Source organism: Larimichthys crocea, chromosome XVII, assembly GCF_000972845.2.
Source record: "Larimichthys crocea isolate SSNF chromosome XVII, L_crocea_2.0, whole genome shotgun sequence".
In the NCBI taxonomy this organism is placed as follows: domain Eukaryota; kingdom Metazoa; phylum Chordata; class Actinopteri; family Sciaenidae; genus Larimichthys; species Larimichthys crocea.
Window position 1 is genome coordinate 18,238,297 of NC_040027.1, and position 15,757 is coordinate 18,254,053.

Here is a 15,757-nt window from a genome sequence, read left to right on the forward strand (position 1 = left end):
TTTTGTTTCTACTTTCTGTATATTATGTGCGTTGTACCAACATTTTATGCCAAATTGATAAGCACTAAACAATCATTAAATCAGAATTTAAATAAAACAACCACCATGACAGTAAATACATTATATGTTAAATTTGTAAATACTGTGACTTTAAAATGTTTCGTTTTATTTTAAAACATTTCTGCTCTGAAGAAAGGATGTCCATGCACTTGAAACCCTGAATATAGAAAGTGGCAGCATTCATAGTAACAGTCATGGTGACCCCAAGTGGATACATGGATTACTGCAACTCAAGATTACTTCCTTATTATTGAAGCACTTAATAGTAGAAAGCAATTTTCAAAGTTACAAAATACTTGGTTGAGCCAGGACTAAAGCATTTTCAGACTGAGGCAGTTACAAAAATACTGTACAAAATATTAGAATAAATTACCCAACAATAAAGAAAAAAAACAGATAATGCTGCATGATGGCTTATCAGGGAAACAAAATATTATAATAAATACAAGAAAATATAAATATTATACATAAAATATATCATCATCCCCTTATCTCCTCCTGTAACGCTGTTAGACTCAATTTTCAAGCTGGGCAAAAACTTAAAACAGATTATAGGTAAAATATATGGCCTTCTCAATCTATTTAACTTTGTCAACTTTAGATGATCTCAAACACAAATGGGAGGCGGATTTAAATGAACAGATCCCAGATGCAGGGTGGCAGAAAGTTATTAGGAGGATTCACACGTCATCTATTTGTCAAATGTATACAGTTGTACAATTCAAGATCGACTTCACTGGTCAAAGGTTAGGCTGTCCAAAATTAGACTGGAGTAAACTCTACTTGCGATAGATGCAAGCAAGTTCCTGCAACTCTATTACACATGTTTTGGACATGTCCAAAACTACATCACTTCTGGCAGTCAATTTTCAATTCAATGCAACCTGGCAGCCTTTCTTGGCATTTGTGGATCAAATGGAAGCAGAAAATGTAACCCTGTAATACATGTGAACCTCTTACTTCTATTGTCACATATGTTTTTTTGTCTCTGCTATATTTGTTTTGTGTAAGTACACAAAATGACTAGCAGTACAGGTCTGGTGGGTGGTGGTGACTAGGGATTAGTTTGTATATTTGTATTTTGCATATTATGAAAATTTCAAATAGAAAGATAAAATATATATATATCATCATGCAGTTAGGGCTCTTCCAGGCACATTTTTGGCTCCTCATGTAGTCAAACATATAAAGCAATAATCTCTCTACATGTTCCAGCACAGGGAACCAAATGTAATTAAATGAAACACCTGTTCCTCGTAAATAGTGATAAAATAAGGCAACTTTATCTGTACTAACCTCATAAAATACACTGCGTCTTGAATCCAGTGAGTGTGGGATCAAAATTCTTCTGGTTAAGCAACATCAAACATCTTGTGACAAAGGTCAGAGAGGCAATAAAATCTCATGTGTCTCTCGGGATACCTGCTGCCTCAGGGAAGACTCCAAAAATGTGACTCTCACCACCTCAGTGCAAACGCTGACTTGACTGCTGCAGTTCAATGAGACACTTTGGGAAAATTCAGATATAAAGATATACACTGAAACCTGTTCTGATGTTTTAATCCTGGGAAGGAAGGGAAAAACTGTCAGCAGGAATCTACTTTGACTGCACTGCAGTCATCATTTATTTACCAACCCCACACATCTGAATGTTATATCTTATTTAATATCATTAAGCTAAATCTGTGTCATCCTATTGCAGCAAACATAAACATTAGAACCTAAAACTTGCCTTTGATTTGAAAATGAAATAAATTATAGAGGTGTTTCTAATGTTTTGGCCTCCCAATTACATACATGAGAGGACCATGATAGTAGAAACACCTTTAAATACCACTACCATATACAAACTACAACCTCAACACATAACATAGTTAAATGAATACCACTCTGACAGTGTCAACTAAAACAGAAAAATGATAAGCTTTGTTAAAGTGGAATTTAGAGTTATTGTGCTGAATCACATTGGATTGTACAAGTATACCTAATGAAGTGGTCAGGCGGTGTATATCACAAAGAGGCAGCTTCTTTTTGCAGGTCGGGTGCCGTTACACAGCAGAGAAATTGACACCCTCATCATTTTAGTTGCACCTATTCACCTTCAACACAAAGGGGATAGTCAGGGCAGCTATCATTGCTATCATAACACTCAGCCCCCAAGGGCATCAGAATATAGACAGTTTCAAACATGACTCGTTTGTTCATAATTTAAAGGCAGATTCTTTGTCAATGTTTTGAAGAGCATTTTTTTTTTGGTGAGTAGCACTTTCTCAATTTAAGGGTAAGCTCTGAGTTCAATGACAATATCTTAAAAAGGCCAAGAATTTAAATGATATGTTATTGAGACTTCACAAAAAAAAAAAAAAAAGAGAGAGCAGCATGGACTGCCAAACATCCAGAAATGTTTGTGGGATCATTCTGCTCCCGCTGTCCTATATGTGGCTTAAGAGAAGGGGTTGTTTTCTCAGGACCTTTACCAGAGGGTTGGGCTTCGGTGGGACAAGTGGGCTGGCTGCTCTGCCTGCAGGATAAGAAGAAAGAAAAAAAAAATGGAAAAGAGGGAGGGGGAGAAAGGGGTTTGGAAAGACCTTTTTCAGCCCTTCTACTCTTTCAATTTATAGGTCCTCCATACACACACCCACATACAGGCACACACACACACACACGCAGCCCACTAGACAAAGTCAGGATGTGACATCATCCACAGGAAGAGAAGCCAAACAACTTTTTCTCTCTTTACTGTTGTCTGTGCTGCTGAGTGAAGTTGGAGCCTCTTGGTCTGTTAGTGGCCGTCAGAGAAAGAGTGGATCCAGAAGAGCTAAAGGAGGGGGGACAGAGCAGCTGGGTCTGTCCTCCACAGGGAGTTTAAAGTCAAGGGGTCCGGTGCCTGAATCCTCCCTGAACTTCCCACAACTTTCCACCACATTCCAGACCCTCCGCTGCAGGATTTCAGCAAGGTACAGTCCAGAAAATCTTTTTTTCCATTCTGTAATCTCTTGTTTATGATTTCCCCCGGACTCTTCCTTTGTTTCTGGTTACTGTGACTTGCAGTGCTTTCTTTTTTTCCCCCTTCCTTATTTATATGTTGGGTATGAAAAGGACTTGTGTATATCTGCAGTGTCAGAGGCAAATTCCATAACAACCATGAAAGCATGCCAATAGTGCGTGATCAGACATGCTTCAGTCTGAGGCTGTTGAGGCATGCAGGGAAATGCAAAGTGATCAAAATTAAAGTCACTCTGCCCCATATACTGTCACTTTTTGTACAAACCATTACTGTGTTCAGTGACTAAGAGTGTCCAAGTTTAATGATTGGCTGAAACCGTGTCTCCCTGAATGAAACACTATAACTATGAGCCTTCCTCAGAAGCCCTTTTGTTTTGGACACATTTAGAGCTATCTTATGACCACGTATTCATGGTCCCCCAGTGGTGAGTTTTGAACTGAGATCAGGCAGACTGTGAAAAGCTAGTGGAAAGAAAAAGTACCCTTCTCATATATCAAATGCTATTAAATCATCACTTTTTTCCCTCAAATTCATAAGAGTGAACAGAAGCCAGCTAAACTATAAGCTTAACAGACACAGAGGAGTCTGTGGGAATGAAATATTCACTCAGCAAACGTCACAACAAACAGCCGTATCAGTGTTTGGTCTATACTGTGAGCACAGATGATAATGCAGAGAGAGAAACTTCTGCTAATTTGAGTCAACAGCCACAGGAAATGTTGACCGGCAGTTCAAAATGGGACACAAATGCGGATATAGTATCATGTTGCAACCATGGTCACTTGAATATGACTATAGTGTCAAACTGCACGTGACAGTACTGAAACACGCAACACAGTGGAGTGTAGCACAATAAAAAGTAACCCTTTCAGTTATCTCACACACCCAGGCTTATTTCTAATGAACAGCCCACCTTATTTTCCTATAATTACCTACTGCTAACATTTCTGTTTTATGATCATAACAGTTCGGTGAAGTCATGCTCCTGATCAGTGTGTATTATCTGCCAGATGGTTAATAGCCAACGGAGAAAGAAAAATCATCTGTCAGTAATTGTGTTTCACATCCCAAGACTCATTTCCCCGAAAGAGGAACTAGCTGACAGTCTGTGTTTTTCATCAGTTGCCATGTTCAGTGTTTCTCCACCAAACTTAGTTGTCATAACATTAACTTTTATATACCCGACCCTGTATAAAAGTAATGCGGGCATGGTGTTGTGGACTTTTCTCACGATACCCTCCAACAGCAGAATTGTTAAATCTTTAGTGAGTCGCAGCATGTCATTCATTTTCTCAATTGTGCTTGACTCTGCTGGCCTGAATCTTACCACAACCGACCAAAACCATTGCTATTTTTATCAATGGGTGCTGCTGAAAGTCTTGTGATAAGGTCATACTGGTCACACAGGGCAGTGGAGGCAGTAATGGCACATTAGGGATGAGCTCACTGGTTTGGCCATAGTTGGGAGAAACATGCAGTCTTCTGTGCACTATGTACTTTGGCCTGTTCTAATGTTCTACTTCTTGAAAATGTTTGACTTGGCTACTTTGACTGCATTCTCTTAATGGCAGATTTGTTTTTTTTCCCCCCAAAACCCCTTTGTAAACAATGTGACAATGTTATGTATGGTTTTAATAGTTATACCTTCAATTTTGATGTCAGTGGCAGTTTTTGGTCACTCTGACCCGAAGCAGTGGATTGACAGGAAAGGAATAACCATCTGATGTCTGTTATTCTGCTTCACAGAGACGTCCTGCCATCTGAAAACAAGTGCTCCCTGCAATCTTTACACAACAGACACTGACCTCCCGTGACCTGATTTCCAAGCTGAAACCAGCCTGGTTCCATCCCTCAGGAAGGTCACACTCTATTCAACCCGAAACTAATTATTATTCTGGAGAGCTTATTCTCCCCTTATCTCAGGGGAAACGACTGAGTCGATGGCGTTGTGTCTTGGACAAGTGTTCAGCAAAGACAAAACATTCAGACCGAGGAAGCGGTTTGAACCGGGCACCCAGCGCTTTGAACTCTACAAGAAGGCGCAGGCCTCCCTCAAGTCTGGCTTGGACCTGAGGAAAGTGGTTCAGCTTCCGGAGGGAGAGAACATCAGCGACTGGATTGCTGTTCATGTGGTGGATTTCTTTAACAGGATCAACCTGATCTATGGCACGATGAGCGAGTTCTGCACCGAGCGCACGTGTCCCATCATGTCTGGGGGGCTGAGGTACGAGTACAGGTGGCAGGACGGTGACGACTACAAGAAGCCTACCAAGCTGCCAGCTCTCAAGTACATGAACCTGCTGATGGACTGGATAGAGTCGCTCATCAATAATGAAGACATCTTCCCCACCAGAGTAGGTGTGTGAGGAGTCTTCAACTGAAGGAGTCAGACTATTATTGAGTGTGTAACCTAATACATGATTGATTGCTGCCTGCACTGATGTTATACTTCATCAGTGCTGAAGTGTCAGGAGCACAGTGACAGTTCCCCTTCATTAACATTTCAAACAGGATGACAAAGTTCAAGCAGAGGTTAATTAAAGAATAAGGCTGACATTTAGAGGAGATTGAACGGGTGTTATTTTATCTCAGCACCAGATTTGACAATGAACATTTATTATGGGGGGAGAAGTCTGTGCATAATGGAGGAGTGAGCTCAGCGGCTAGCACTGAAACCAAAATGAGTTTGAACCAGTCAGGGACTTCTCTGTGTTGAGATATTCCTCAAGGAGCTCTGGTCCCCACCTACAGTCAATAGACGTGCAGGTCAGGTGAAATTAAAACTCTAAATTTGGTGTGAATGGTCTATCTGTTATCTGCCTGTGATAGATTGGTAATTTGTCCAGGGTGTTTCCCTTTCTTTTGCCCAGTGCGTCCACAATCCCTGAGGGTCCCGAACAGGACAACCCTCATTAATTTGCCCCTTCCAGTAGATGAGCTAGCTTCAAGGAAATACTTCCTGACACATCAGTCCAGACATTGTGATCATGCATCTGGTGATGCTTAGGCCTGGTTTCTTTGTCTTTTATTAGTAGATTTTGTCCATTTTAAGCATGCATGACTATCACTTGAACATGGTTTAGCCATCTGTTACTTAGAGCTATTCAGTTGGACTTTTCTGATAGCTTTTGGACAACTTTTTGTGTTATTGGTTATTGTAGCGGTACATATACAATAGAGCAAGCACACACCAATTTGTAATCCTATTTGTGTCCTTTGTGTCCTTGTTTTTACTCCTAAACACAAATATCTGGATGATCTTTTTTTCTTTTTAAATCATAATTTCTCAAATAGGCTGGTAATCACACAAAACAGAAACAGAAATTGGATACACGGCTCTTGTGTGCCTTTACATTAAAAATATATAAAAGAGAGTATTTCAGGTACAAAAGCCTTTTGTCAGTTCACACAAAGCCTAGGGAAAATTTTGGACTGACAAGGCCTTGAGCAACATAAAATTGGGCTGTTATACATTTGAATAAGGTGCAATGGATTATTATGTTACAGGTCCTACCTTTTCTCTTTTATCCATTTTTATAAACCCAGTACCTGAAAAGAGTTTGTGCCCAGAGTTACCACTTGTTACTGCGCGATCATGCAAATCAGATTGACTAGTACTCAAAGACAGGTGCTGTTATTTTCATATTGAGTTATAGAAAATGTTACTTTTTTTTGTCTGAGGTCTAATCAAACGATTTCTCAAGTGTAGGTCTCTTAATTTCTGTAACACTTTTCTCCTTTCTTCACACTAGGTGTACCTTTCCCCAAGAACTTCCATCAGGTGTGCAAGAAGATCCTGAGCCGTCTCTTCAGGGTGTTTGTGCACGTTTACATCCATCACTTTGACAGCATCTGCAGCATGGGTGCAGAGGCCCACATCAATACTTGCTACAAACACTACTACTACTTCATCTCAGAGTTCAACCTCATTGATCACTCTGAACTTGAACCCCTGGTGAGACAATAGCATGATCACAGATGTGTGAGGGTCAGGATCAGACAGTATCACTCTTATAACTGCCAGTCTAGCAGAACCCTGTCATCTATAACCTTGTTGTGCAGCATGTTCAGTGAGGATGAGGTAAATCTTCATGTCAGTGTGTTTTACCATCCACATGCAAAGAAAATTATAACAATTTTGCTGCACAGGCAACGTGATCAGCTTTACTGTGGCCATACGATGCATCAACTGTGTTCTCTGAAAGATAATCATAATCTCCATAAAATTTTCCATCATAACAGAAACTCATTAACTGCTTCATAGAAAATGCTTTGGTTTGAAGCAACAACCCTCATAAGAGGAATTGCTGACTTCATGTAATGAGGCAAAGTTTGTATAGCTGTTGCTTTTTTACAACAAAGGGACCTCCATCACACATGAGCAGATGGAGAATGGTGCTCCGAGCGTCAATAAGAGGCTTTGGTTATCATCATTATGAATCCCGGCCTGTGTAATTCCCCTCGCAAAGTGAAACAGGAACGAGACATTTATGTCAACACACAGCAACACAGACCGTGTTTTATTGTCCCACCTTTAGTGCACAAGGCAATTAATTTTGTCGTTGGTCCTATAGGAGCAGTTAATGTTCTTCATATTGGATGATTGCACTCCTCCATTGCATATGATGTGAATTTGATGTGTCCTTTGTTTTCTTTTCCTGCAGAAAGAGATGACAGAGAAGATATGCAATTAAACAAAACCACATGGACAAAGGAGTTTACATTCTGACGTTATCTGAGCCCCGTGAGAAATCATCGGCTTCAAAACACTCAAAACAAAGAACAATTTTGACATAAAGTTGTATGAGTGGTTTTCTAAGCATAACTGGGAAGGTCCGCTAACTAAACACACTTCTTCAGACAGTGGCACTGCACCTTCACAGAGGTTTTTACTTACAATATGGTGCCTAATGCCATCATTATAGGACTTTGTGTTGGTTTATAATACTTCATCTCCTGTACTCTTGCTTTTTCTTTCCTCCTGTGCATGTATGTTTTATGTTTGATCTTTTTATAAGCAGTGTTGAGTCTTGTTTTGTTTTGTTTTGTTTTTATTTTATTTGATGTCCTTGTTTTTATAGTTTGAACATAAAAAAAATGCAGCCTAAAAAATGATGAGTGTTTTTAAAAAAATGTGTTTGCTCTGCACCAGAAAAATATTTGAAACACTGCGTCATGATTTTGTTTTTTTTATCATTAAACCTAACACAGTGTCCCAGAAGTGAAAATACAACATATTAATAAGATTAATCTGCTACAAACGCTGGATTTAAAGTACTTTAATGACAAAAACCAGCGCAGACAAAGACAGAACCATAAGCTTAAGAAGTAACAGTGATGAAATATTGTTGGTATGTGGCGTGAGCCTGCCAAACCAGCTAAATGCAAGTGTAAATACAGACCATCATCATGCACAAAAAATCCCCACTACGTGGACCGGGGTGTGGCGGGGAGTCCAGCCAAGTGACGTAGCAACGGCAGCCTTATTCTCCACCAATGGGAGGAGGAAGCGTGCGTGAGGGGGCGGGGCGAACGCCTGTTTATGCGTTTTCCCGCCCTGCGCGTCACTCGCCGTCTTGACTGATGGAGCTCAGCTAGCGATGGATGGTTACATCAGCTGTCCGAGCCTTTGACAGCGGGGATTTGGCTGGTTTGGACACAGGGTCCAGGTTAGAAGCCTTTCTTGCATTTATATATTTTGTTTGTTTTGACTAAACCTGAACGGTTTTTAATCTCAAACGTTAATCGTTTGGGCAAACGATAGCTAGCCCGGTGCTAACAACAATAACACAAGCAGCTAACGCTGACTCTAGCTCTGCTGGATGGTCTGAGGAATATTTTATACACTGTTACCTCTTGGTACGGGTGCTCAGATTAATATAGCAACAGTGCTGTTGTTAAGTAACGACGTGGCTATTGTTAGTGCCTGAAAGCTAAGCTAAATGTGTACCAGCAGCTTAATGTAACTCTTGTTATAATGATGCTAACACATTAACTTATGGAGGCATAGCTTTGACTCGTGAAAAGTTACAACAACAGGCTGGACTTGAACTCTCTGGGACTTTTTCTGTCAACCTAAATTTGACGTTAGCGAGTGAAAAACGAGGAAACTCTCGTAGAGACCACACCGCTGAAATGGACTTCTCTTTTTTTGATTTCCTTTCTCCACCACTTGTTAATGTGTTTATTTATGCCTGACATGCGTCGTGTGCTCTCAGTTGGCAGATATGGTGAGGTACAGCATGATGGCAGAGACCTTCCAGCACCCTCTCCAGGTAGGATATAAACTATTGATTTCAAAAAACCTCCGACTTCCCGAAACATGTTGCGCTTAGATGTGATAAAGCTGCCCCTCTAAAAGTGAAGTTCACTGGTTATCTGCACACAGATGTAGAAGTTTCATCACTTTCCATGAGTCATGCACTATGACTGGCTGTGTGAACGCTTCTGGTAATATCAGGACGAGATAAGGCCTGTCACTGTGTTTTCCTGTGCTCTCATCAGGCCAGTGTTTTTTGGCAGGATGCCACAGGGGAAGATAAGCAAGTTTTGTTATGACCGTGTAATTACAATGGGTCCCTTGTTGCAAAATTAGGTTTTATCTACAGTTTGTGTAGAGAAAAGAAGAGGAGTTTATTTCAAAGTTATAGAATCACTTATCACTTCTCGTGCTTTATCAACCGTACACCATTTGATCTCTCCGGCTGCTTTCCCTCCCTCCCTCTCTCTCTCCACCTCCAAACATGGCCTCCTTCTCTCCATTACAGGGTAACTCCCTGGCTGTCGGCCAAGTGGGGCAAAGCTGCAGGGGAATTCAGGAGAATGGGGTCACTTCAGAGGAGAGGCAGCACCTTTCCCAAGGCCCAGCAGGTACGACGATCATGGTGCATACAGGGACACGCTGGCAAAGTCTGTGCCGTTTGAACTCGCATACGAATTCTCATGTGTTTGCTACAGAAACAGAGAAAAGCCAGCCAGTGAATATCCCAGATGCAGCTAAAAGAAAGAAGAAGAAAAGGACGAGAGCGACCGACAGCTCCACGGGCACTTTTGATGGTAATAAACTGGATATTAGTGAGACATATTATACAATTTAAATGTCAATTTGATTCAGGAGATAAAAGAATACACTCACTCGTGTGTCATGTTTTCTTCAGATCTTTACAAACTAACTGATGAGGTGCTTGGTCAGGGCGCTTATGCTAAAGTTCAAGGATGTATAAGTCTGCAGAATGGACAGGAGTATGCTGTGAAGGTGAGTTTTAACGAATTGTAAGATTTAAATGTGTATTACTTAGGAAAACCTGGCTTGTACTTGATGGAGAAGCTTTGCACAGAAAGTTGTGGAAATAGTTTTAGATACTTTTATTTGCACAAATACTTGAAGTGAGTCACGCAAGGGTTATTAAACTCAGTTAAAGGGTCTTTACATAAACACACATTGCTCTTCAGCAACACAGTGTTTAGATAAACTAACTTAACACAAACAGACAGACAAAAGGAATCCTCGGTCTTACTACGGAGACAAACAGAACAGAATAATACTCAGTTCAAAATGTTTTAAGACATGAAATTTTTATTTAGGCGACTAAACTCTTCGTCTGTTTTTTTGTTTTGTTTTACAAAGATCATAGAGAAGAGTGCAGGACACAGCCGCAGCAGAGTGTTTCGAGAAGTGGAGACTCTATACCAGTGTCAAGGAAACAAGTGAGTACATTTAGTATGAGAAATGTTTAACTGACTTAATACCAACGTAGAACGACACAGATTTTAATCACTGGGAATTTATTTAATGCAGGAACATTTTGGAATTGATCCAGTTCTTTGAAGACAACTCCTGCTTTTATTTGGTCTTTGAAAAGCTGCGTGGAGGTAAGAATAACTCACATAGTTTCTCCAGATGACTCATCGTAAACACACACTGCTTGTTACGAGCAATTGTCTTCTCTTCTTCCAGGCTCCATTCTTACACACATCCAGAACCGAAAGCACTTTGATGAGCTGGAGGCCAGTAAGGTGGTCAGGGACATTGCTCAAGCTCTTGACTTCCTACACACAAAAGGTAGGACAGCGTCCATACGGCTACCAAACCCCTTAAAGAATAGCTTTTTATTTCGCCATGGTGACTATGTGCTTTTCTGCAGGCATTGCCCACAGGGACCTTAAGCTGGAGAACATCCTTTGTGAATACACTGATCGGGTAAGTGACTTTTAAAGGACAGGAAGCTTTCAGAAGGACATTAGTTGTCCCTGGAGGCACAGAGCGTAATAATGGTTTTCCTCTATCTTTCTACCCAGGTGTCCCCAGTTAAAATCTGTGATTTCGACTTGGGAAGTGGAGTGAAGCTCAGCAGTGCCTGTACACCTATAACGACGCCAGAGCTCACCACACCGGTAAAAGTCTTGTTTTGAATTCATAGCACATGCACACAAACGTTCAAATCAAACTAATGGATGACAGTTACCTGAGTCTTCACTGTGTGTTTCTCTCAGTGTGGATCAGCAGAGTACATGGCTCCGGAAGTAGTGGAGGTGTTCACTGATGAGGCTTCCTTCTACGACAAGCGTTGCGACCTTTGGAGTCTGGGGGTCATCCTCTACATCCTGCTGAGCGGCAGTCCCCCCTTCACGGGACACTGTGGCACAGACTGCGGCTGGGACCGGGGAGAAACCTGCAGAACCTGCCAGGTAAGCTCAACCAGACCAGCCTCTCTGTGCTCGATCAGGACTCATCTCACCTGACAGAAGAGTTCACTTCCTTCCTGCAGCGTTATCAGCACAAAGAATGCTTCCCCTGTTATCTCATGGGGAAGTTATTACATGAATGTTTTCATGTTTTACAACTGCTACGGCTGTAAAAACATGCTCTTCTTTCGTTCTTCATTATTGTTGCTCCCCTATTAGTACCATAAGATAAAGCTAATTGACCACAGCAGATGGTTCATATAGGTGTCAGAAAAACATGAGGGTTATAGGAATATAGAGAAACTGCCAATTTTCTCATATGATATAATTGTTACTTTAATGCAGCATAAAAAAAGGTTTATCAACAGGAAGTTAAATTCCTACTTAAGCAATTTTCTAAGCAAAATGGTGATAACATGAATGTTTTCTAGTGCTCTGGTGTTTGAATGACATGTTGTCTGACCACATCAAAGATCAAAACTCTTTCTACGTGATCCGAACAACCATGCTGGAAATATAACCGTTTCAATGACGACACACTGTAGATTTATTGGAAAGAGAAAAGGGAAGTTGTTACGCAAGCAGGAGTCAAAGCACAAAGACTGCAGTTACATAGTTTGCATATGGTAAACTAAACAAGATGGCATATTGGCTTTAAATAAGTCACGCTGTGTTGCTCAGCAGCAGTCGTTCTATATGTGTCTTTTAGCTCGGTCATATCTAATTTACGTGTATTCTTCAAGCCACTGGGAACAAAAAAAATGTGTGACTGCATCTGTAGTGGTGTACATGAATTATTTTCCTCTGTTGTCACCTGATTATCATCAGAGTCTGGTATTTTATATTTAATCCCTTGGCTCGGGAAACACTGGAGAAGCAGCATGTCGTCCTCACAAGATTGCTTCCATAATTAGTGACTGACGTGTGCCTGATGTTATAAGACACTCTAGTACTGTACTAGACTTCAGCGAGGAGAATGTCGTCATTGTGCTTCAGGTTTACGGGATATCGTGTGACGTTCTCTCCACAGAGTCACCTGTTTGAGAGCATCCAGCAGGGCAAGTATGAATTTCCAGAGAAGGACTGGGCTCACATCACCGATGGGGCCAGAGATCTTATATCCAAGCTGTTGGTCCGGGATGCAACCTTGCGCCTCAGTGCTGCTCAGGTCCTCAAGCACCCTTGGATGCAGGGGGTGGGTATTATTACATCTGTGCACCAGAATAACTGTTTTGCACTCATCACTCACCCAGTGCTATTTTAATGTTGTTATTATTAAGTCAATTATTAATTTTCATCTTTTACAGAATGCTCCAGAGAGAGGTCTTCCAACTCCTCATGTTCTGCAGAGGTATGACACAGCTTAGAAAGTCAAGGCTAATGTGTTTGAGACTTACTAGGTGCTTTAAACATTGCAATGATCTGTAGGAGACGTCAAGTCACAATAATGCAATAGGACAGTAAGTATGATGGGTAAAAGTATTCATTCTCTTCTGCCTCCTCTCTTCTTCCAGGAACAGCAGCGCCAAAGACCTGACCCAGTTTGCAGCAGAAGCCATCGCCTTTAACCGGCAGCTATCCCAGCACGACGAGCAGCAGGAGGACGTTGGGATCATCGTTTGCTCCATGAGGCTCTCTCCTCCTTCCAACTCCAGGCTGGCCCGCAGGCGGGCGCAATCTAACGCCCTGCGCACCAGAGATTTCGCGCCAGCATCGGACGACCTCGCAGCGTGAAGGACCAGTACAAGTCCCAAATGTCGTCGTTGTCTTTATTTTTTGATTTTGTTCTGATTTTAGCCTCTGCCTGCTCTTAGTATCAGAAGTGACTGTTCTGGTAGTGGTGTTAAAGCTCTTTCCCATGGCCAGTAATCTTATCACCTAGACAGAGCTTCAGCACCAAGGGGACGGTTAATCCTCGGCTGCCACTGCCTATTTGAAAACATAGTTGAAACTCCTGAGATTTGTCCAGGAGTTGTTTTAAACGAGCGTTTCATTTGAGAACAGCTTTGGGTTTATTTTTACCCTTTACATGGTACAGTTTTTTTTTTTTTTCTATTCCATGTTGATAGAATTTACAAAGACCCCAATGCAGCTGAAACAACTTTTAATGCCAGCAGTTTATATTAGATATTAAATCAGTACATATCATTATCAGCGCAGCATTACATAGGTGCCGTACAGTTTTGCAGCTGTGTCTGTCCTAATGTGGTATTTTTGATATTTTTAAAATGTTATTGTCATCCAACTGTGAATTAATTCATGTTGTTTAAATGCTACTTATTTCTCCTCGGTCACTGGAAGAAAGGGAGTTCTCATTTATTTAATTTTTTTTCCTTTTTGCTCTTTTAAGCATGTTTAGTGTATGTGTTTAGGAGTGTGTGGATGTATGTGGTTTAAATGCTAAGAATGGACTACACTTAGAGGAGACTGCCCGTCTCTGGAAGCGGGCTTTTCTCCATTTTACTTACTTTAGTCATTCTTGTGGAGGATCCGTAGAAACTTAGAGAAAGTGCAGGAATGTGAATGGATGTTGGACAATTTAGATGTTAGAGGAGAACCCTTGGATCAAATAGTTTTTATATGATCACTTCATGCATTTAACACAAGCTACCTGTAGCACTGATGTACTTTAAAACAGGTCACTTGATTTCAGTTTATCTGAAAGGGAGAACGATCCGTTTGGTCCAACAATGTGAATTCGACGGCTACAATAATATTTGTCTTTAAAGGACTTTTTAACAACTTTTTATCCTCATTGGAGTCCAGCATTACCGCAGGCTCTTTTCTTTTTTTTTGCACCACGTCTTTGAACGTTTTGTACTGTACGAACACCATCCCAAAAAGCTTAGCTTAGTTTCTTATTGTCTTATTGATTTAATCTGCGAGTGTTTTCAGTCTGAATGACGTGAAATGCTGTTTGTGTGGTTGTATGTGGTTGATGAAACTTAAAGCAGTTTTGTGAATAGTTGATAGCTACACTTCGTAGGAAGGATTCCATACTGGGGTTGAAAGGATTTATTTTTATACAAGTATTTGTATTTTTGGTTTTGAATGTGCCAATGGAAAGAATACTGGATTAACCACGCTAAGACTTTCTGTCTTAAACTTTGTTTCATTCATTGTAGACCCTGTCTATCACTTCTGTTTCATCTAAGCATGTTAACTTCCATGTGTCGCCCACTAAAGGACTCCCCTGATTTCACACTGTTGCTATGGATACCCCATCCCTATAGCAACTAAGGGTCTTCATGGGCTGGCAGGAATTGACAGAGATACAACATCCACTTGCTACGTTACAGCCCTCTCACCGCATTATGAATAATAAAAAGGACTTGTTTGTTTCACCCCCCTCCATCCACTTGTAATTGCATCAAATGAGATACAGTAATGCAATTATGGAGCCCCATTGAAATGTGTATGGGATCCTATGCATAATGCTCTCACTGTAGAGCTGATTTTCATTGGTATGCTGTGTTCTCAATAAAAAAAAGATCCTTTACATTATCTGTGTCATCATTTAAACAATGTACCTCTTTGCTCTCATTTAGGAGTTATTAGTGAAGGTGTCATCTTCTATATGAACAAGCGATTCACTCAGTGACGGGTTTGTGCTGGGTGAAGGATGAGATAACAAACCTCTGACAGAAGCTGTGTCCTTATTTTAAAGTTAAAGTCCAACATCTAGCTATTGATAATGTGAATATAGATCCCAAAACCTAACAAACCTTTATCATAATGTAATAATTAATTCAAATAAACAACATTCAACCCATCCATCCTGTGTCTCCCTGTGTTCCCACTCATTCCTCAGAGATGCTTCACTGTATCAGATGTTACTTTGTTCAGCACACACGTGAGAAAACTTCAACCATCACTTCACTTCGCTCGATTTGATTGGTCCGTTTCTTTCAGAGCTCTCTGGCGCCCCCCATCGGTCCCTCTACATAATAACCAGCTGCACTTCACTGTGCTCCTTCACCTGCTGGAGGAGAGAGAGAGAGAGAT

General features: G+C 40.9%; 2 protein-coding genes across 3 annotated transcripts; both read left to right on the top strand.

Annotated features, from left to right (window-relative positions):
• Positions 1-2,622: 2,622 nt before the first annotated feature.
• On the top strand, positions 2,623-8,121 carry mob3c (MOB kinase activator 3C). 2 transcript variants are annotated; one of them, XM_010730213.3, is made up of 4 exons: positions 2,634-3,017; positions 4,814-5,425; positions 6,820-7,022; positions 7,732-8,121. In XM_010730213.3, exons 2-4 carry the CDS (start codon positions 5,008-5,010, stop codon positions 7,759-7,761), a joined length of 651 nt encoding a protein of 216 aa, XP_010728515.1. In that variant the 5' UTR covers positions 2,634-3,017; positions 4,814-5,007; the 3' UTR covers positions 7,762-8,121. The 2 variants fall into 2 exon arrangements, with proteins under 2 accessions (XP_010728516.1, XP_010728515.1); XM_010730214.3 differs by lacking the exon at positions 7,732-8,121 and having other exon boundaries at positions 2,623-3,017; positions 4,814-5,421; positions 6,820-7,011.
• A 482-nt stretch (positions 8,122-8,603) lies between these two features.
• mknk1 (MAPK interacting serine/threonine kinase 1) lies at positions 8,604-15,251 on the top strand. The gene is made up of 14 exons (XM_010730215.3): positions 8,604-8,736; positions 9,286-9,342; positions 9,835-9,937; positions 10,025-10,123; positions 10,225-10,322; positions 10,695-10,774; positions 10,866-10,939; positions 11,025-11,129; positions 11,212-11,267; positions 11,366-11,461; positions 11,561-11,755; positions 12,783-12,947; positions 13,060-13,103; positions 13,267-15,251. The coding sequence occupies exons 2-14, from the start codon at positions 9,295-9,297 to the stop codon at positions 13,484-13,486; spliced, it is 1,383 nt and encodes a 460-aa protein (XP_010728517.1). The 5' UTR covers positions 8,604-8,736; positions 9,286-9,294; the 3' UTR covers positions 13,487-15,251.
• The last annotated feature ends 506 nt before the right edge of the window (positions 15,252-15,757 follow it).